Source organism: Mustela nivalis, assembly GCF_964662115.1.
Source record: "Mustela nivalis genome assembly, chromosome: 1".
Taxonomy (NCBI): Eukaryota; Metazoa; Chordata; class Mammalia; order Carnivora; family Mustelidae; genus Mustela; species Mustela nivalis.
The window spans coordinates 118,751,053-118,774,735 of record NC_139020.1 but is presented as its reverse complement, the minus strand read 5'-3'; the positions used below and the strand labels follow the sequence as shown (position 1 = coordinate 118,774,735).

General features: G+C 37.5%; 1 protein-coding gene across 1 annotated transcript in view; it reads left to right on the top strand.

Annotated features, from left to right (window-relative positions):
- The window catches only part of SLC49A4 (solute carrier family 49 member 4), a 72,114-nt gene that overhangs the window by 13,576 nt on the left and 34,855 nt on the right, over window positions 1-23,683 (top strand). Inside the window, exons 3-4 of the mRNA XM_082740692.1 lie at window positions 12,043-12,308; window positions 18,618-18,747. Of these exons, the coding sequence (XP_082596818.1) occupies window positions 12,043-12,308; window positions 18,618-18,747 (396 nt within the window). The remainder of the gene's footprint in view (window positions 1-12,042; window positions 12,309-18,617; window positions 18,748-23,683) is intronic.

The window sequence follows — 23,683 nt, the reverse complement described above, 5'->3', positions numbered from 1 at the left end:
CCATGGGTCCTGAGATGGAGCCCTCTGGAAGGCTCTGCATTCAGTGGGGAGTCTGCTTGAAGATTCTCTCTCCCTCTCCCCTCCCCCCCCCCATTCTCATTCTCTCTTTCTTTCTTTCTCTCAAATAAATAAATAAACTTAAAAAAAAAAAAAAAAAAAACAAAGGAAGAAGGCCAGTGTCTTCAACAGTGGACTGGTCATGGCAGAATGTTAGTGAAATAGTATGCAGCTATGAAAAGGAAGTAAAAGTTCTGTACATGCTGAATGGAAATATCTCCAGGATATTGTCCGGTTTTATAAGAAGGCAGTTTACATATAATGTAACATGTTATATTTAAAATGTTCCTATTCAAAGAAAAAGTAGGAGGGATCTATGTATGTTCCAGTATATGGTAAGGACTGTTTCTGAAAGAAACCATTACCATTAGTTGTTTCTGAGGTCTGGGGAACTAGAAGTCTGGGGTGGGAAGGAGATTTACTTTTTATTTTGTGCTCTTTCCTACTCTTGGGAATATTTTTACTGTGTGCATATATTACCTTTTTTACTGAAGACATTAGTTAAGTGAAACTAAAATGATCATGTGAGAGTTTCAGTAATGAGAACAAGAGAAGGAAAGGCAAGGGTTATACGCAGATTTCCCCAGTGTAGAAATAGAAAGCTTATGATGTAAAAGTGAACAGTTGGTAGATTTCAAAACCAAGACTCTTCTTTGTAAAATACATTAAGATTCAGATTTTCCTAGGTCAATGTTTTTTTAAAGTATGGTCTGCACACTACCTACTTATTAAAAATACAGATCCCAGGCACCCCCCCTTCCCCGCCCCACAGTTCCACTCATGTAGTCTCTGGAATGAATCCCCAGAATCAACAATCTTAACAAGCTCCTTTAGTTAATTTTATGCTTGTTTAAGTTGGAGAACTACTGCCCTAAGTACTAGTATCCTAACTTTAAATGGTAACTGATTAAGCAAATTGCATTGTGCTTGCCCATCCTACAGTATAATCATATAATATACTTAATGTCTTAAAGCAAGATTAAGATTTAGCCTTTATTCAATAATTTTATTTGCCCTAATTTGACTCTTAAATGTCAGGGGTCAAGTTTCACAACTATTTCTGCATGGTGGTAATATGGGCTTCACATGAGAAAGATTGGTAGCGGGGATAACTCATCTTGATTAGCATTAAACAGAGTGAAAAAAGGGAGTAGAGAGGTATAGAAAATACTTTTTTCCCTTTTTGGTTGTCCTTAGGATATAGTTATTTCTGAGACATTTCTTCCAAGGGCCCATGCAGTAGCTATATGAATGTTTTTATTTACATTGTTTAGATTAAATATTATATTCATATAGAAAGTACATAAACATATACATATACTTTAGGAAAATAGTCATAAAGCAGGCAAACATGTACCCATTACCCAATTTAGAATTCTAGAACTCCCCATGGGTCCTTCCCTCATCATACCCCTCTCCTTCCCTACTGTACATAATTATAATCACACATGTTGATAGGGTTTTTGAAGTAGATGGAGTTGAAAGTTAGGAAGTTAGGAAAGTTAGGAAGTTAGGAAGAATACATTCAAAGTGTATCGTAAATCTCTTTTTCTCCCGAATAAAGATTTACTCTAGATTTTTTTTCTCTTAATACCAAAAAGAAGAAACAATTAAAACCTTATTTTATCTGCATCAAAATCATCATACAAAATAGGCTAGAAGTAGATGTTGATAATAATTTAATGTAATGAAAAACACTTAGGTTAGTAGGACTATTAAATCATATTTTATTAAATAGGTTTATCTAATATGTGTTTGGGAAAATCATTTAGCTATTTGGTTGCTTTACATGCATCAAAATATATTCCAGATGGATTGATGAGCTGTGCATTTAAAAAATGAGACCATATAAGAGAAAATTATTCTTATCCCTAAAGAGATTACCTTTTTCCCAGCATAAAAATAATGAAAGACATCACCAAGGGAAAAGCTGATAGGTTTGACTCCATAAACATTTGAACCTTTAGGCTTCAAAACAAGTCAAAGTCAAAACATGAACTGGGAAAAATGTGTTGCATGTATGATAGATAATGGATAAAATAATATAAAACTATATAAGGAATTTAGGAAAGTGAATGGAAAACTGGGTATAGTAGACATAAATAACGAATGTTGGTTTCCAGATTTCATCCTTTAAATTCATAATTCAACGGTCAACATTGATTTGACAGCCCATGTATTAGTAAGGTATAGGTTAAGCTATGTAATGAAGATACAAAGATACGTGGGCTCAATGAGAAAGAAGTTTATTTTTCTCTGAAAAAAGCCTAGCAGATAGTGGATTGCTTATAGGCAGCTCTGTTTCACAAGGCCCTCCAAGGACCCAAGTTTCTTTTCTGTTGCTTTAAGATCTCGTAGGGTGATTCCTTGTCCAAGTGGTCAAAGCTGGCTCATAATCCTACTCTCATTCTAGCCCACGGGAAGGGGAAGGTGAATGTGTAGGGCAATGACTACATCGTTCAGTGATGACTAAGAGGTTGTATATGTCATCTGTCCTCAGATCCACCTGTGCAGACGTAGTCACATGGCCATGCTGTCTGTAAGAGGCTGGAAATGTAGCTCAGCAGCCATGTACCCAATTAAAACTCAGATAGATAATGTAGACAAATATATAAAGCATTCATTCAAAAAGAGAAAAATTGCAGTACACCAATAAGAAAGACCAGTAACCAAAGGAGAAATAAGAATGCTCCCATCACCAAAGGATATCCATGTCTTAATCTCTGGAACCTGTAAATTTGTTACATTACATGGTGAGGGAGAACTTTGGTTGCAGGTGGAATTAAACTTGCTAATCAGCTGACCATAAGGAGATTATCCTGGTTTATCCAGGTGGTCCCAGTGTAATCACAAAAGTCCTTAAAAGAGAAACAGAAAAGGAAATCAGAGAGATGTGGCATGCTAGGACTCTCATCTCTTACCAACTTTGAAGACAGGAAGGGGAGGAAGGGGACGATGAGCAAGGTTTGCAGGTGGCCCCTAGAAATTAGAAAAAGGCAAGGACGTGGATTCTTCTAGAGCCTCTAGAAAGGAGCATTGCCATGCTGACACTTTGATTTTGGCTCATTGAGACCCAGGGACTTCTGGTTTACAGAACTGTGAGATAATAAATTTGTGTTGTTTTAAAGCCATTAGTTCTGTGATAATTCATTATAAAAGCAATAGAAAACTAAATGCCAAGTTTTTGAGTGCATGTGTTTGAGTATTTTTTAAAATAATGACAGTACTGGTGAGACAGGCACTGTCGATCACTGACAGGAATAGAAATTACTACAAATCCTTCTGAAAACAATGTGAGAGTAGTTTTCCTAAAGCCTAAAATGTTAGTATCCTTTGACCCTAAAGAAGTAACCTGGAAAATAGCAAATATTTATGTTAGAAAGATTATCACAGCAGGATTATTATATTAGCAAATAAATAGCAAACATTAGGAAAATGGTTAAATAAGTTTTTATACATTTATACAGTAGACTGTCACAGAGCCATAACAATTATGATTATAAAGAATCTTTAATGAGAAAAATGCTTATTACAGGCTATAAAGTTAAAATAATTTAGTGCATAAAACTATATTCAATATGGTATCTAGTTACCTATGTTTCCATGCTCCTGGATTGGAAGAATAAATATTGTGAAAATGTCTATGCTACCTAAAGCAATCTACACATTTAATGCAATTCCTATCAAAGTACCATCCATCTTTTTCAAAGAAATGGAACAAATAATGCTGAAATTTATATGGAACCAGAAAAGACCTCGAATAGCCAAAGGGATATTGAAAAAGAAAGCCAACGTTGGTGGCATCACAATTCCGGACTTCAAGCTCTATTACAAAGCTGTCATCATCAAGACAGCATGCTACTGGCACAAAAACAGACACATAGATAAATGGAACAGAATAGAGAGCCCAGAAATAGACCCTCAACTCTACAATCAACTAATCTTCGACGAAGCAGGAAAGAATCTCCAATGTAAAAAAGGAAAATAATCATAAAACAGGCAAACATGCATCTCTCAATATGCATTGGAAAAAAAGCTAAAAAATACAGTAGTAGTGGTTGGGTTATTTAATTGAATTATTGAATTTATGGCTATTTTCTGTATGCATTTTTCTAGTATGAGTATATATATTTTTAAACTAAAAGAACAAAATAAAAGTTATAAGACAAAAAAACCTATGAGACAAATTGGGGGGAGGCAGACATCTATTTTTTCCCCTCTTCCTGCCCAAGAGATGATTGCATTTGGCCTTAATAAAAACCCTGTGACATAAAGTACCTTTGGAGAAATTGAAACAGCAAGAGAATAAACGATTCACCAAAGATTACACAGTTAATAAATTTAGCTCAGACTAGAAACTGAGTTTTCTGATACCTAATCTAATACTCTTCACTGTGTTTTTTTATGTGCTCTCTGTAACTGGTACTTGATGTTATTATGAGTTTATTTAGTGCCAAGACTATAATATTCATCTTTATATTCCCTTTAGTGTCTAGCTATAGTTTCCTTGACCATAGTAGACATTGAACAGATATTTCTAGTCAAATCATAATTAGCCCAGATTATTAAAGGATAAAGAAGTGAAATCGAGTTTCTTTAAAAAAACAGACTATAGCAACAGTCCCTAAAAGGTTTCTTCCTTTCTACTACTATCTCTGTTTCTTCCTTCCTAACTTTCTTTTTCCTATAATTAATTCATAGTATCTCTGACCCTTTTTTTGCCCTATATTTTCTTGGACTAAATAAAGGAAAACTATTTTTAACACTGCCATTTTCAATACCCAGGAAATGGTGTAACATACCAGTTTATTCTGATGCAGGATAATTAGGAATTGGGAAATGTTTGTGAACCATTGGCATATTGAATATTAGAGATAAGTATTTTTTTTGGATTCCAAATTACATCATATTAAAAATACATAGAATTTAAGTTAAGAATGCTGGACTTGGGGTGCCTGGGTGGCTCAGTGGGTTAAAGCCTCTGCCTTCAGCTCAGGTCATGATCCCAGAGTCCTGGGATCGAGCCCTGCATCTGGCTCTCTGCTCTGCAGGGAGCCTGCTTCCTCCCCTCTCTCTCTGCCTGCCTCTCTGCCTACTTGTGATCTCTGTCTGTCAAATAAATAAATAAAATCATTTAAAAAAGAATGCTGAACTTACAGTGAGGAAGTATCTGCTCAGTTTCTAAACCAGTTTTCTAATGTTGTCACCAATGCTAGTCATAATAAACTAAAGGTTTCTAAAGGGAATCACAATATTCCAGCTACTTGCATGCCTCTGGATCTGTGAACCTTGAGTTATCTTAACAGTCAATGATTTTTATTTATACTATCAACAGAGAACCTTCAGAATGAGACCATGTTGGAAGAGTAGAGAGATTTGTAAACCAATTAAATAAGCCCTGATTTTGATTTCCAGTCCTGGTGTAGACATCAGCTAAATTATATGACTTTGGAGCTCCCCCCGCTCCGCCCTTACTTTTTGGAGAAAAGAAAGTTATAAAATTATAAGTGTGATTTTAAATGTAATATTGGCCTTTCTGGAACTCAATTTTCATATCTGTAAAATGCAGAGGTGGGTTATCTAGGTGAGGTTTGACGTCTCTTCCAGCTATAAAAATTCTAATTCTAAAACCTATTCCAAGTAGAAAATAGTTGAGGAATCATAGGTATTTGTTCCAGGATGTCAGAAAGCAAAAGGTTAGGATACTGGAATATCATTAAATACAAACTAAAATGTCAAGTACATTAGAAAACCATGAACTGTAGATCTTCAGTGTGAACTTTAGCTATTGGCATTTGTTTGAAAAGCGATAGTATATGGAGTGATATGAAATGGAATGCAGCTGTGCCCAAATGCCATACCACATGCCGCTGAGGCCTCAGCCATTGGGGTGGGGGCGAGAGGCAGGGTACTAACTGAGGGCTGAAGGTGAAGGGGCACAGGGAGGGCAGGACTTCATGAAGTTTCCATCAGTCTGTCATGTCTAGTCCCCATCCCCCCCTCCCCTCCTCCTGCCAGGCCTGCAGAAGGCTAACAACCCCGCACCCCACCCCACAGTGCTAGTGGGCAGCACCGGGTCTTCGGCTCTCCCATCTCGGCTACGGAGAAGCTCCGGGTCTTTACTATCTTCTCAGCCAGCTCGGGAAATTACAATCTTGCCCATTTTCCCACCTGGCCTGTGGGAATGGTACAAACACAGAAGTAGGGAGGAGGTAGGTAGGAGTTAAAAATGAAAAGGGGAAAAGACCAGAGGGCGAAGGAGAGAGGGAGTCAATCAAGGACGCAAGGAGAGGAGACTGGGATGAAGAAAGAGGGCAGCACAGCGGCCCCCTGGCAGATCTGTCACAGCTTGGCCTGCAAAGCTGGAAATTTACAGTCCCCTTACTGTGAACATGTACTGGACATCATCAGGCGTTTGAAGCAGGAGTTAGAGCCCTGGAGTTAACAAGTCCACTTTCCAGAGAGCCTCCTTTCTGCTGCAGGGCTTATTGCCCAGGGGCTGCCTTTGTTCCTAACTACTGCCCACCCTTCCCGGGGCCACTGGCTCAAGATGGGAATAAAGTGAATAAAGCTCTGGCCATGCTTGGACCACCCTCAATGTTGACTTGTTTGTTTGCTTGTTTTAAAAGCTTTATTTCTGGAATATTTATTAATGACATTGGTTTTTGTATCACTGAATTTAGGCTTTTTAAAATTTATAAATGGGGGCACCTGGGTGACTCAGTTAAACATCTCCCTTCAGCTCCAGTCTTGATCCCAGGGTCCTGGGATCGAGCCCTGTGTTGGACTTCTTGCTGGGCAGGGAGTCTACATCCCTCCCACCTTAGTTCCTCCCCACTGCTCGTTCTCTCAGTTTCTCTCTCAAAGAAAATCTTTTTAAAAATAAATAAAATAAAATTTGTAAATGAAGCTGATGTATGTGTTTAGATAACTGAGAGTTGTTTTGTTTTGTTGGTAACTGAGAGTTTTATAGTGTTAGTTGTGTATTTCAGCAACACCGCTTTGCTTGAATCAGTCTGTGTTCTGGGCACTAGAGAGCATCCACACTTCGTGAGACACTGGAGAATTTAGAAGCCATTTCCCTTATCTGCAATGAACTTTTACTTGCAAAACAAAATTGAAACATATAATGATGATGCAGAAAAATTGACATTAAGTTATGGGATCTACTTCCCTTTACTGAAAATGTGAATCACTCTTCTTGACAGTCAGCCCAGATCAATAGGTGTTAATTTTTGAAAGCCAGCTTCTTTCCAGTGCTAAGAAAGCATTAGGACAATCACAATGAGTGGCATTTAACTTTCAGTATGCGAAGGCAACACTTTTCCATCCAGACAATTCGTTTAGGCTGGGTGTTTTTTCTTGTCACACTGCCAAGCTTATATACCTAATTTTTGTTCTAGCATCTGTTTCTAACTACTAATATAGTCTAAATCCCAATTTCCATTTCCTCACGAGTCTTAACTTCATCTTCAGAATTCTGCTGAAACTCCTTCTTCTCAAATCAGGAATGACCCTCCTTGTTGCTGAATCCGGTGGTTACGTTTTAGTTACCAGATGATCTTTCTTTTTTTTTTTTAATATTTTATTTATTTATTTGACAGAGAGAGATCACAAGTAGGCAGAGAGGCAGGAAGAGAGAGAGGAGGAAGCAGGCTCCCTGCTGAGCAGAGAGCCCAATGCGGGGCTCGATCCCAGGACCCTGGGATCATGACCTGAGCTAAAGGCAGAGGCTTTAACCCACTGAGCCACCCAGGCGCCCCCCAGATGATCTTTCTATATGACTTGACACTATCAGCCATTCACTCTCCTCTCCTCAAAACGCTTCTCTCTGCTGTGGTTCCAGTCTTTGCTCATTCATTCATTCATTTTTGCCTCTGTAATTGCTCCTTCTCAGCTGTCTTTCTAAACTCCTCTTCCTCTATTTAAAAAATAGTGTTATTTTCCAGTGTTTTTTTTTTCCCCCATCCCCAATATGTTGCTTAGTTCAGACCTCTTTGTTTAGCTTCTGATCTATATTCAACTACTTACTTTACTTTTTTACGGAGTAATGGATGCCTTCCCAATATGCAGTCATTCACCTAGCCATATCTATTGTATGGCTAAGAACAGTCTTCCAAACCATCCCTTGTTCCATATCTCCACTATTGCTCTTGCCAATACTGCCATAGGGTCTTTGTCCTGGACTCATGCCTGAGAGTATCCCACTCTGGCTTTCCTTCAGCTTTACTGTTTCCTATGTGCTGAGGAATGTGTAGGGCCAAGGAGATATGCCCAGCCTGCTCATCATGTTCTAGCTACACAGGACTTTGGATGTCCCTGCAACAGGCCTTTTTCTAAATCTCTTCTATGAGTAGACCTCATTCCTGGTGTGTACTCCCCAGGCTCAAGGAGTCACCAAGGGGCAGCTGTTTGGAAGAAAGACCTTCAGGTCCCCATGCATATATGTGACAGTGTTGTAAACCAGAGCCAGAAGTCAGAAGAGAAGGAGGATATACAAGGTCCTCCATTACTACTCTTATCACTGGCTCCACAAGCATTAAGGGCAGGACTAATTGTTACCTTATTTTTCTTTATATTCCTGGTACATGCTGATAGGCGATGGTTCAACTACCCGTAAGGACTTTAAGGGCAAGGGCTTTAATTTTATATTCCCATATGCTTACGCCTATCACAATGCCTACCCAATACACGTACTTAGTACATGTTTGTCAAATAAGTTAAATAACACAGCTTGTATTGAACCATTTATAACTATTCCATTTCCTTTATTGTCATTATAGTTTATTGTAATATTTATATGATTTTAGTCTCATGACTGCCCTTTTTTTTCCAGAAAAAAAACCCCTCTAATTTTGTATTATCATTAAATGGGAAAACTAGATTTTAGATATAAAACTGAATTTTATTTTTAAATATATTTTTACAAACTAATTTCATAAAATAGGGTAAGTTAACGGTAGGTCACAGAAAACAGGGTCAGGCAAACATGAAAATCTTGATATAGCAGGACAGTAGTTCTTATAACTAGTTATATTAATAACTGCCACATCCTGGGATGCCTGGGTGGCTCAGTTGGTTAAGCGGCTGCCTTCAGCTCAGGTCATGATCCCAGGGCCCTGGGATCGAGTCCCATATCGGGCTCCTTTCTCAGCAGGGAGCCTGCTTCTCCCTCTGCCTCTGCCTGCCTCTCTGTCTGCCTGTGCTCACTCTCTCTGACAAATAAATAAATAAAATCTTTTTAAAAATAAGATAAAATAACTGCCACATCCTGAGGGACTCTGGAATACAAGTATGACAAAGAGCAAGGCTATCTGGAAAATGTAGAGATGCTGGGAAGAGCAGGGACTGGGTTTCCCTGCCAGGTTTCCCATGAATTCAGAGGGGAACCCCAAGATCCTATGAGTCCAGTTGCACTACTGAGTTCATTTGTGAGCATTGTGTTTGTGCATGATGACTTTTAATATAAAATGCACACAATCATTAGAATAATTTTAAATACCAAATCAGCATGTTTTAATTCACTAGCTGACTTCACTATGGTAATTCATGTTTTAGGTTGGCCGCCCAAGTTCAGTGATCTTGTGGACTTAGAACCCATCTGAAATGTCTCTAGTGCTTATATACCTACTTCAGATACTATTTTTATCATAATCTCACACATTCTGTAACTCACATTTGCTGCTTAAAAAACAGTCTCTTCGGGGTGCATGGGTGGCTCAGTTGGTTGAGCGTTGAGCGTCTGCCTTCCCCTCAGGTCATGATCCCAGGGTTCTGGGATCGAGTACTACCTCATGAGGCTCCTTGCTCAGCGTGGAGCCTGCTTCTCCCTCTGCTTGCCAGTCCCCCTGCTGGTGCTCTCTTGCTCTCTCTCTCTCTCTCTAATAAATAAAAAAAGGATTCATAATGTTTTATCGTGTTTTGTTTTGTTGATAGTTTGTTTCTTCTGTGTTCACTCTCTACTCTTAACATTTTTAGGCATAATAAAATTTACTGATTCCAGTGCTTCTCCTCCTAGATGAGATGAGTCTTTCAGGAACACCTCACTAAAGGTATTAAATATCAAAGCAGTTACTCTACATGCCATCATGCAGTCTGTTGTGCCATCACAAATCATGAGTAAAACCCCTCGGTGAAAATGGAAGAGTATTTCTGTGATGAAACACTCTGTTACAGCTTGGGCTCTACTGGGATTTGGAGTAGGAATTTGGTTTCATAAACAGTTTAAATTGTTTTTGTCATCTAGAAAATGGTTCCCCTTTCACAAGAAGATTTTGAAATGTCTTCGGTCTTAATTTAGTAGTAGTAATGATTCTTGGAGCTCTTTTTGCCTTCACAATAAGTTTTCCAACATTTACAAAGATTTGAGCGGCCCTAATTCACATATTTCACTTCCCACTCACTTATGCCTCTGTAGTAAGGCCATACCTCTCCTCATATGCCTAAAAAACTTTTTCTGAGTCTCTTAAGGTGGCAGTTATTTAAAAGGTGGGGGGGGGGGTTGACCTCATGGTAATTGAATAGCAAAATGGGGGAAAAAGTAGTGTCACATATGTGTCACATACACCGTTCCTTCCCTCTGCCTCCGAGCAGGAGAGGTTGACTTGCCTCCCTTTCTTGGATATGATTTTTGGACTTCTGGTTTCTCTTCCCCTTCAGGGTTCTCTTGAGTGAGAATGTGTATGTTGGAGGTAGAAGGAGCAAGGGGAGAAGAGGGTTTGGTTGGCAAGGAACAGGATAGAGCACTAAACAGGATACTGAGAAGAGATGAGCAAGAGAACTACTGGAATAGAAGCAAGAAACTACTCTTCACTAACCATTGCAATTAAAGCCACAAAGTATTAGGACTGGAAGGAATGCAGTGCTCCTGTAATTATAGTAGTTTAACCTAACAGATACTCAATAAGTGGGTATTGAATGTAGACATACCCCATTTTGCAGGAGAAGAAATGGAATCCCACAAAGATCTAGTGCCCAGAACCATTCAACTAGTTAGTTGCAGAACTGGACCAGAGCCCAAGTACTCCAATTCCTCAACCACTTCCTTTTCTACTAGAAGATACAATAATGATGGTTTTCTTTTTTTAATTCTTTTTAAAATTCCCATCACCTGGCACAGAGTAGGCATGAAATGTTTTATCTCATTTTATTATTATTTGTTTCATCCTGACGATTGCACTCCTTAATCCCCATCACATATTTCCCCCACCCTCCATTCTTCTTCCCTCTGGTAACCATCAGTTTGTTCTCTATAGCTAAAAGTCTGTTTCTTGGTTTGTCTCTCTTTTTAACCCCTCCCTTTGCTCATTTGTTTCCACATATGAGTGTTATCATATGGTATTTGTCTTTCTCTGACTGACTTAACTTATTTCACTTAGCATAATACTGTCTAACTCTACCCATGTCATTGCAAATGATAATATTTCATTCATTCCTTTTATGGCTGAATGCTGTTTCATTGTACTTTTTAAAATACCATTTTATTTTAAAACATTTTGAGCTCAACCTTATTATTTATGTGAGTGGCTGGTGGCACTTACTAGGTCTGTTTATGAGTGGCAGTCTAGTAGAAAGAATACGGATATTGGAGTCAACCTGGGTCCAAATCTCCACTTTGCCCAGTAGCACTTGGGCAAGTACCTTAATTTTTCTAAACAGAGACTTTAACATCTCAACAAATAAAGCTAATAATAGCTACCACATAGGGTAGTTGTAACAAATGAAACAAGGTTATTTGGCGTGTTTGGTTTGGAGTGTGACATAAGCCAGAGGTTTCAGTAAATATTTGTGAAATGAATAAGGGGTAACTATTACTGTGTTTGGTCTCCCTCATGGGGAGTCGACATGCTTCACCTGCAGACGTGTCCTGTTTTTTACAGATATGTGTCCTTAATGCCAGAGTTAAACTGCAGTTTGGCTAGCTTCTTCTTGTATAGAAATGTCTGCTTCAGCCGCTTCACAGCCTTCCAATTTTTTAAATTCCAGGCTAATCCACGGAGGACAGTTGTTGAATGGATTGGCAGGCCCAACGGTGATGAATGCAGCTCCGTTCCTCTCTACGACGTGGTTTTCTGCCGACGAACGGGCCACTGCCACAGCCATCGCATCCATGCTCAGCTATCTTGGTGGAGCATGCGCGTTTTTAGTGGGGCCCCTTGTTGTTCCAGCCCCCAATGGGACGTCACCTCTTCTTGCTTCGGAGATGAGCAGGACCCACATTAAAGATCTCATAGAGACTGTATTGTATGCAGGTATTTTGCAGTTTATTTTCTTCCTGCTCTACTTTGTCTTTATCCCAGTCCTCTTTACTCAACCCTATATGCCAGATCCCTTCTTATGAAATACTTACGAGGACCAATGGGTACATATGCACGTGTGTGCTTTTCTTGTGATGCAATATGAAAATGCCTTTTTAAAACTTACCCTTTTCAGGAAGTTATTAAGTTTAAAATGTATCATCGCTGCATGGAAGTTTATTTCTTTTTTTTTTTTTAGATTTTATTTATTTACCTGACAGACATCACAAGTAGGCAGAGAGCCAGGCAGAGGAAGTTTATTTCTTAATTTTACTCTTCCCATCCGTTTACAACTAAGCACTGTAGAACACAATGTCTAGTGTCTTTTTTGATATCTTATGAGAACAGAAAACTAAATATCATGGTTCACAGTAAATATTTGTCAACCATCTATTGGTAGCCTTTAAACCCATTTTCGCCCTTGCAATTTCCCCACTCCTCTCTGACCTGGTAAACCCTGGTCATGCACAGTTTACTCTTCTCTTCATTTCTTATCCTCTCTAGCCTATTAATAAGGGATAGACCCTTCCATTTTCTTGGTCCTTTCCCTTTATTTCTAGGTTTAAGCCCTACTCCACACTTACATTACAGTCTCTTACACACTCCCTGACCCTCTATGCCTGTTTGTTATTTCCTTCTGCATTCAGAAAACTCTTTGTAAGTTTATATATATACTAAGCACTGTGCTAAGCACTGGGAGTTGGTGAGATCACTGAGAAGACCGTTGCAATACAAATGGATATACAGAGTTTGAGAGACCTAATTTGCCTGAGTTTGGAGAAAAGTTGAGGAGGTGTGGAAGGCTTCATCAAGGATGTGATCATTAAAGTTAAGAATTTCATAGGACTTCAGCAAGTGTTCAAATGAGATAGGGCATTCTGTATAGAAGGAATAGCCACTTCAGGGGCAGATACGGTATGAGAGAGCTCAGTATGTCCAAAGAACTGTACACAATTTCATATGGCTGAAGTAGTGTAAATATGTGTGCTTGGGTGTAGGTGACAAGTGGCCGAAAATGAGGCTGGAGAGAAACGGGACCATATTACGATGAACTTTGTATTAATTTATTCACTTATTCATCGAACACATATATTTTGACCTCCTGTGTATCTGTCCCCGTGCAAGGCACCGAGGTAGACATGGTTCCTGCTCTCACAGAACTTATAGGAAAATAGTTGTAAAACAGCAGACAGGAAAATAGTTGTAAAACAGGGTGGTAATTGCTGTAGCCAAAGGCTGACAGTTGCTCTGAGACCTCAGGAGGAGGAAGCTCACTTAGATTTTGGAGGCCAAGTAGAACTTCCTGGAGATGCAGCATCTATGGTGGAGCCTGAGGGATGAGAGGAAGTTAGCCAAATACAGAACATACTGAAAAGAGAGGGAGCCATGGAGGAGAAGAAGCCTTGTAAGGGATGAGAGCTTGGCATATTCAAGCAATTCAGAGCCCACAGTGGCTTCAGCTTGGTGAGAGTCATGACAGATAATTAGCTAGAGAGGTAAGCCAGACCATACAAGCATTCTTGTATGATGGGTTTGAGCTGATGGGTTTGAAATTGATTAGATTGCAGGCAAAGGCCATACTCTGAAGAATTTTACACCAGAGAATTATACAAGAGATTTACATTTCAGAATATGTTTTAGAGGGAATGAAGCAAAAGCAGAGGCTGTGGCATATATAAAGCTTTTAAACCGCACTGCCCCCACCAAACAACTCCTTTTAAAGAGAAAAAATTGAGGGACACCTCACTGAACTCAGTTGGTGGAGTGTGCAACTCTTGATCTTGGTGTTGTGAGTTGAAGCCCCACATGGGATGTAGAGATTACTTAAAAATAAAATACTTAAAAATATAAAATAAAGAAATTTTTCTTTGTTTAAAAAATAAAGAAAAAATGAAATTTAAATGTAAATAAGTAAAACTGAAAGCAGTGTCACATAAATTTTAAACTTTATTTTGGTTACATTGTTCTTTTTATTGAAAACTTATACAATAATAGTGTCTTTTAAATGACTGGATTTTAGGCATTATTGGGCAGGTATTAATGCTGTACATCCTTCTGGTTCATGGTTCCAGTGAAGCCGAAGCCTCTACTCAGAGCTTCCCAATTATTGCTTTAGTGCTTTCATATTTGCCAACCTGTTTTCCTGAGATATTGTCCCATGACCCTTCATTCCATTAAAAACATTTTGCTAGAATTGCCACATTAAAAGATTAATGACTCTAAATTATTTAGAAGGCATCATAAGAAAAGTAAACTACAGACCCACAGCTCCTGAGCAAAATGCTGGCAAACCAATTCTAATAACATATTTAAAAAGGATTATATACTATGGCCAAACGAGATTTATTCCTAGAATGCAAGGTTGGTTTAATATTTAAGATTCAACTAATGTATATATCAGTAGAATAAAGGAGGAAAAAATAGGGGGAGGGGGAAGCATTTGACAAATCCAATACCCTCTCAAGATAAAAACATTCAACAAATTAGTCAGTAGGAGCTCCCTCAACCTAACAGATGGGATCTATGAAAAACCCACAGAGAAGAGCATATTTAGTGGTCAAAGACTGTAGGCATTTCCCCTGAGATCAGGAATAAGACAAGTATGTCTACTCTTGCCCTGTGTAAACATTATGCTGGAGGTTTTAATCAGGGTCACTAAGTAAGAAAAAGAAAGAAGAAGCCTATAGATTCCAAAAGAAGAAGTAAGATGATTTCTGTTGAAAACAGCTTGATCATAATAGAAAATCCTCTGAAATCCACTATAAAACTACCAGATCTAACAAGTTCAGCAAGAATGAACAAGTTCATCCTAAAATCACAGATTTTAGGTGCAAGAAAATGTGTTTGTATTTCTTTCTATACATTAGCAGTGAGCAATCCGAACATGAAATTAGGAAGACAATTCAATTTACAATAGCCTCAAAAAGAATACAATATTTAGGAATAACTGACAAAATAAATATAAAACTTGCTTTCTGAAGACTGTGAAACACTGTTGAAAGAAATTACAGAAAGACTTAAGAAATGGAGACATCCCATATTCGTGAGTGGAGAAGTTTAATATTGTGAATATGGGTACTATTCCCCAAATTGATCTTTACATTCAGTATAATCCATCTACCTTTGTTGCAGAAATTGATAAAGCTGATCCCAAAATTTATATGGAAATGCAAGGGACTCAGAATAGCCAGAGCAGTCTTGAAAAAGAATAGAGCAGGAGAACTCACACTTCCCAATTTTAGAACTTACTACAAACTCAGCTTCACTGATTAAGACAGCAGGGTATTGGCATAAGGATAGACAGAAGTCAATGGAACAGAAGTGAGATTCCGAAAAATGAACCATTATATTTATGGTCAACTAACTTTTCATAAGAGTACCAAGACAATTCAGGGCACCTCGCTGGCTCTTAGAAGAACATGCAAATCTTGATCCTGGTGTCATGAGTTCAAGCCCCATATGGGATGTAGAGATAAACTTAAAAAAAAAAAAATGAGTAAGAAGACAATTCAATGGGGAAAGAATAGTATTTTCAACAAATGTTGTTGGAATAACTAGATGTCCATATATAAAGGAATCCTTTTGAACCCCTTCCTTACATCATACATAAAAATGAATGCAAAATGGATTATAATCCTAACATAAGAGCAAAAACTAAAAACTCTTAGAAGAAAGCATAAGAGTAAATCTTTGTGACCTTGGATTAGGTCTGAAATCTTAAAAGCACAAGGGGCAAAAGAAAAAAAAAAAAAACAGATAAACTGGATTTCATCAAAATGAAAAACTTTTGTGTATCAAAGGATACCCATCAACAAAGGGAAAAGACAACCCACTTTGGGAATGGGAGAAAATAGTTGCAAATCATTATCTGATAAAGGACTTATACCTAGAATATATAAAGAACTCTCATAGCTCAACAAAAAGATAACCATATTAGAAAATGGGCAAGGGACTCAAATTTTTCCATAGAAGATATACGTATGGCCGAGAAGCCCATGAAAGATGCTTGTCATCATTAGTCATTAGGGAAATACAAATTAAAACCATAATGCTATACAGTTCACATCCAGTAGGATGGCTGTCATCAATAAAACAGGATGAGTTGCCTGGCTGGCTTGGTTGGTAGAACATGTGACTCTTGAACTCGGTCATGAGTTCAAGCCCCACACTGGATATAGAGATTACTTAAGAAAATAAAATCTTTCAGGGGGCACCTGGGTGGCTCAGTCAGTTAAGCATCTGACTCTTGGTTTCAGCTCAGTTCATGATTGCTGGGTTATACGATTGAGCCCTACACTGGGTTCTGCACGGGAGCAGAGTCTGCTGGAGATTCTCTCTTCCTTTCTGTCTCCCTCTTCCCCTCCCCCTACTCGTGCTCTCTCTCTCTCTCTCTCTCTCTCCTCTCTCTCTCTCTTTCAAGTACATAAATTTTTAAAAAGTAAAAATCTTTTTTAAAAAATGGGAAATAAATGTTGGTGAACAAGTGGAGAACTTGGAATCTTCATATATTGCTGGTAGGAAAGTAAAATGGCATAACCACTTTGGTTCTTCAAAGTGTTAAAACATATATTATCATATGACCTAGCAACTGCATTTCTAGGTATATACCCAAATGCAGTAAAAACACATCCATGCAAAATTTGTATGCAAATGTCCATAGTAGCATCATTCATAATAGCCAAAAAGTAGAAATAATCCAAATATCTATCAGTTTAAGTGGATAAAAAATGTGCTTTATCCATTACATGGAATATCATTTGGCAACAGAAAAGAATAAAAGTATTGATACATGCTCCAACATGGTTGAACCTTGAAAACATGTTAAATGAAAGATGCAGGTCAAAAAGACCACGTGTGATTCCATTTATGTGAGATGTCCATTACACTCCAGTCCAGGGAGACTGAAAGACGAAGGCATGGTTGCTTGGGGTTGGGAGAATTTGGGATGGGGGGGGGGGGTGGGTAATAGGTACAGAGGGTTTTTTGGAGAGGATGAGAAAGTCCTAAAATTTATTGTGGTGATGGTTGCACAATTCTGTGAATATACTAAAATCACTGAATTGTGCACTTTAAGTGTGTGAGTACTGTGTTGTGCAAATTATCTCTCTGAAGCTGTTTGCAAAAGTGCCAGTAGAGAGAGTACAGACAAGGCAATCCCAGAAGAAGAGATACAAATGGCTGATAAGTATATGGAAGGTGCTCATTCATTGTTGTTAATTAGAAGATCTGTAAATTAAAACAGTTCATTAACTTCTTATTGCTCCTCAGACTGACAAAGAACAAAGACATTATCTATGGTTAAGTGTCTTATAGGAATATTATACCTTTTGTTAAGAATATAGCCCTAGAATTATAATTAATATTATCCAACTGAGCAGACTCAAGAAATCACTCAGTCTAATCCCTTTATGGACAGCAAAGAATAAAGGATTCATTCAAATTAAAAATTAATTAATGGCATAGGCAGTCTTCACTCCAAGTTTCCTAACTTTTCTTTTGGGAGTCACACTTTTCTATTAAATTGGATACAACAAAAGCTGGGACTGAGAAGTGTCAGAACTCTGGAGGGAATGATCAGGATTCCTAGGATCTTTTTCTTATTAATGGTACCAAATTAAGGTTGTGGATGGTCATTTTACTTGTAATTGTTTAGTATTTTACAATAGTTAGTCTTTTTATTCATTAAATTTTGCTTTCTGCTTCTTGGTTTCTTGTTTTTGGATGCTTTCCTGTTGTGTTCAGATTCCCCATATAGCCTGTAAATTGAGTCTGTCCTGCACTGTGTTTTGGAATATCCCATTTTTTTGATGGATTATCTTTGGAAATATGTTTTGGAATATCCAGTCATTGATTAAATAAACCTTCTTCTATCCTGTTACTATAGTTTCTGTATCATACTTTCTTTCTGAATACCATACTTACTAGACAATCATCTTAGATCCATTTCAAAATCTGATACTACAATTTTGTTGGTTTCTCGTGGTTTTTTTTCCAGAGAATAACATTTGTTTCTTCCTCGAACTTCTCATCTACGTAATGCAGCGTAGTATAACTTCTTGCCTGTGACCTGCTGAAATTTATATCTTTAAATATCTATTTTTTTTTCACAAGACAACTAATTTTGCTAGGTACTATATTTTGCTTATCTTTTTGTGCCTACATCTTGGGTAACGATTTGTTAGATAAATAAATACTTGAAACATTGAACTTTTATGTTGTCTGGTTAACATTTTATTCTTTTTTTTTTCCCTCCCCTGTCCCCAGAATTTGGAGTTGTCTGCTTACTATTTTCTGCAACACTAGCTTATTTCCCACCCCGGCCTCCACTTCCTCCCAGTGTTGCTGCAGCTAGCCAGCGGCTGAGTTATCGGCGGAGCTTTTGTAGATTATTAAGGTAACTATACTTTGAATTGCTGAGTGGTTTTGACTACTATCTTCAAGATAATTTCACATTTATTTAAGATAATTTAGAGTGATAATTTTTCAGCAACCCATTAATCAGGTTACAAATAACCGATAAAATACTGATTAAATATATTTTAGAGGGGTTTCCTATCAGAAATCTATTTTTAATATTTATTTATTTGAGAGAGAGAGAAAGCACACACGCGTGCATGGTGGGGGTGGGGTGGAGGGAGAGGGAGAGAAAGAATTCCCAAGCCAACTCCAGGCAGAATGTGGAGCCCACTGTGGGGCTAGATCTCAAGACCCATGAGATCATGACCTGAGCCAAAATCAAGAGTCAGATGCTTAACTGATTGAGCCACTCAGGCACCCCTATCAGATATCTATTTTTAAAAATCACCAATAACAAGGGCGTCTGGGTGGCTCAGTCAGTTAAGCATCTGCCTTTGGTTCGGGTCATGATCCCAGGCTCCTGGGATCAAGCCCCACCTTGCTTTGGGCTCTTTGCTCAGTGGGGAGTCTGCTTCTCCCTCTCCTTCTGCCCCCCACCCTGCTCATGCTTACACTCTCTCTCAAATTAATAAATAAAAACTAAAAAAAATTTTTTTAATAAAAAAATTGTTTTCTTTTTGTAGAGTAATCCAAACCACTTCATTGCTGGCCAAAGTGATAACTCAGGTCTGTGGGAAAAAAAAAAATTTTTAATGTTTATTTAATTCTGATTTTGGGTAAGGCTGATAAGAAGAAACCTCCTATAAAATTTACTATGTATTTGTTGAACATATCCCTTAATATTGTCCACTTAATTGTCTAAAAAAATTTTTTTACACAGCATTCATTTTGCTCTGCTGCAACAAATTGCAGTTGCCATTCATTGTAAAATTTGCAATTTTCTTCTACTCTCTAATTTTTTCTTCATAAATATTCAAATAAGCAAATTACAAAGTTATATCTGTGTAGAAAAAAAGTAATGAGAACTGAGTCAGTTCATTGACATCAAGATCAGTGACTGGTTATAATACTAGAAACAACACATGCTACAGCCGGCACATTACAATAAAATCTTACCTGATGCAGCAGTTAAAGTGAAATGTAGTCCTACAAAAAAATAAAGTTGTGGTTAATAGGGAAGTACTTTTCACCGCTTCTGTTTTAAAATTTGGTTTAAATTAATTACAATGAAATAAAATGAAAAATTCAGTTTCTCCATTGTACTAGCCACATTTCAAATGTTCAAAAGCCACATGTGGCTGGTGCCTACCAAGTTAGAATAGCTAGGTAACACTATTTTTGAAACTTTGGTTCACAGCCACCTAATTCAGTAGGTAGACCATCTTAAAAAATAAAAAAAAGGGTAGAATGAAATAATCTAGAATGGAAATATTGTATCACATGTAGTAAGGGTACATAGTTTTTGTTTCAGAATGTATGTATTTATGTATATGTGGGGAGATCACAATGTAAAAATATACTACTTTGGAATACAGCAAAAAGTTTTTAAAAATCTGGGGCACCTGGGTGGCTCGGTGGGTTAAAGCCTCTGCTTTTGGCTCAGGTCATGATCTCAGGGTGCTGGGATCGAGCCCCGTGTCGGGCTCTCTGCTCGGCAGGGAGCCTGCTTCCCTTCCTCTCTCTCTCTGCCTGCCTCTCTGCCTGCTTGTGATCTCTGTCTGTCAAATAAATAAATAAAAATCTTAAAAAAAAAAAAAGGTTTTAAAAATCACATCTCTGTAGCATGTAGAATATTGCCTTCCACATAATAGGCAAATAAAAATGTTTGTTAAATTGGATGGTGACCAGTGGCACATACATGTGATTGTTCAAAATGATAGTTGTTTTTTTTTTAATTTAATGCTATTTAAGTTCTTCCCTGCACAGCACCAGAGTTTAGATAGCAATCAGGAAAGGTAGATTAGGTCATACTATGCCAGGCTAGTAATTTGGACTAGTCTGTGGAAAATGAGAAGTCACTGAAGAATGAGTTCTGTAAAAAATTGTTCTGACAAGGAAAAACAACATAAAATTATCACTCTGACCACAGTAAATGCCCTGTGTTTGCTTCTAATTACTCTAGAGTCAAGATCACTATTCTCTGTTAAAACCATAGAGTATAAGATCTTTCCTCTCTATAAAACACCCTTTTCACCAATGCCTAACTTTCCTTCATTTCTTCCATTATTTGTCTTCAGAATTGCCCCTAGGGGAAGCCTCTCTAGGGGAGTTCTTTGGACCTGCCATGCTCCCCGCCCGAGCCTATCAATGTAATTTTCTCTGGCCCTTCAAAGGATGCCTGAATAATTGTAGATTCACATGCAGTTGTAGGAAATAATACAGATGACATGGGCTCTTTATGCTGTTTCCTCCAGTGATAACAACTTTAAAAACTGTTGTACAGTATCACAGCTAGAAAATTAACATTGGTAGTCACAATAAAGAACATTTCCATCATCACAAGGATCCCGTTTTTTTGTCCTTTTGTAGCCACGTCTACATCCCTTCCGCTCTACAGACAAACACGGATTTGTTCTCCATTACTATAATGTTGCTTCAAGAACGTTATACATGGGCGCCTGGGTGGCTCAGATGGTTAAACATCTGCCTTGGGCTCAGGTCATGGTCCCGGAGTCCTGGGATCGAGTCCCACATCAGGCTTGTTGCTCAGTGGGGAGCCTGTGTCTCCCTCTGCCTCTCTCTCTCTGTCTCTTATGAATAAATAGATAAAATCTTGAACAAAGGAAAAAGAATGTTATATAAATGGAATAATATAGTACATAAATTTGGGAATTGGCTTTTAAAACGAGAGAGAGAGAGAGGCAAACCAGAAAACTGACTTTTAACTGCAGAGAACAAACTGAGGGTTGCTGGAAGGGAAGCATGCAGGGAATGGATAAAATGGGTGATGGGTTAAGGAGGGCACTTTTAGTGATGAGCGCTGAGTGTTGTGTGTAAGTGATGAATCACTAAACTCTACATCGGAAACTAGTATTACACTGTTAACTAACTGGAATTTAAGTAAAAACTTTTTAAAAAGCCTGTTTCTCTGGAGAGTCAACTAGGTTGTTTTGTGTTACTCCTTTTTCTTGCCTAATACTATGGTGTGGATGTACAGTTTAACTGTTCACCTGTTGAAGGACATCTGTGTTGATTCTAGGGGTGTTTTGGCAATTACAAATAAACATTCATATGCGGTTTTTTGTGGGGACATAAGTTTTCATTTCTCTGGGATAAATGCCCAGGAGTGCAATTGCTGGATTATGTGGTGGTTGCATATTTAGTTTTTTGGTTTTTTTTTTTAAAGCCTGCCAGCCTATTTTCCAGAACAGCTATATCATTTTTCATTACTGTAAGCAATACACAAGTCATCTAGTTTCTGTGCATCTTTACCAGACTTTAGTGTTATCACTTGGTTTTTGTTTTAACCATTTTGATAGTTATGTAGAAAAGTACAGTCTCTGTAGAGGGCAGTTGGCATTATCTATTGAAGTTACAAATACGCATATTCTTCTGATGTGGCAGTTGCCCATATGTACTAGTGCACATGTGAAATGACTGTTAAGAGCAAAGGAAAAAAATTATATGTGTGTGTGTGTAATATCTTTATATATTATATGTGTAATAAAATACAGATCTCTCAGTGAGTGCTGGTTAAATAAATTGTGATTTAGCAACATAGTAGAGGACTACGCAGCTCTGAAAGAGAAGGAAACTCTTTATTGACTATGGAAGAGTTCTAAGACTTATTAAGTTAAACTGAGGGTTTTGGAGGGGTGCAGGTGGGGGTTGGGTGAGCCTGGTGGTGGCTATTAAGGAGGGCATGTATTGCATGGAGCAGTGGGTGTGGTGCAGAAACAATGAATCTTGGAACACTGAAAAAACAAAAATTTTTTTAAAAAGTAAAATTCAGCAAATGGTTGCAATATGCTACCATTTATATAGAAAGATTGGGGAAAGAATATATATACACACACACACAGTTGAGAATATATATATTAATATGTACATATCTATAATATATATACGAATTTATATAAAGAGTATACAAAATTTTATATATAATAAATTCTATGTAAGTACAAATTTATGATAATATATAAACTCTTATATAAGAATATAATATATAGGGGCGCCTGGGTGGCTCAGTGGGTTGGGGCCTCTGCCTTCGGCTTAGGTCATGACGTTAGGGTCCTGGGATCGAGCCCCACATTGGGCTCTCTGCTCAGTGGGAGCCTGCTTCCTCCTCTCCCTCTACCTACCTCTCTGCCTACTTGTGATCTCTGTCTGTCAGGTAAATAAATAAAATCTTTAAAAAAAAGAATATAATATATAAATTTATATAATATATAATATACACATTTGTGTATATATATAAGCTTGTATATTTCTGTTTCTGATGCTAATGCTAATAATTGTGGGAAGAGAGGAATGGGGTAAGAGGGACATGTTTTCCCCATATTTTTATACTTTTTGGTTTTGAGCCATTTGCAGTGTATTGCCTATTAAAAATCATTGACTAATTCAGACTTTAATAGCAATAAAATAAAAATTAAAACTGCTCTCTGAAAATAATAAAACTAGCAAATTATATATTTCTTTTAAGCTTTGATTTTTTTTCCCCTCCACCTTATTCAAAGGAGAATAATTTATCCTTTCAAGTAAAAGCTTTTTTTAACTATACCTACCTATTTACTCTATGAAATAATGTTGGTAATTCATTTATATAATAAATACTGACAACTTTAAACAATATAAATGAAAAGGATTTTTGTAAAAAAAAATTTAAAGAACTTTAAATTTATTAAGAAATTGACAAATATTTTCTATTTGTGATTCTGGTATTCTAGTTTCCAAAGGACTTACATTTTTCATGAGTTAAGAATTTAAAATCAAGATTTTGAATCTGTAATAATATTTTCTTTTACTTCTCT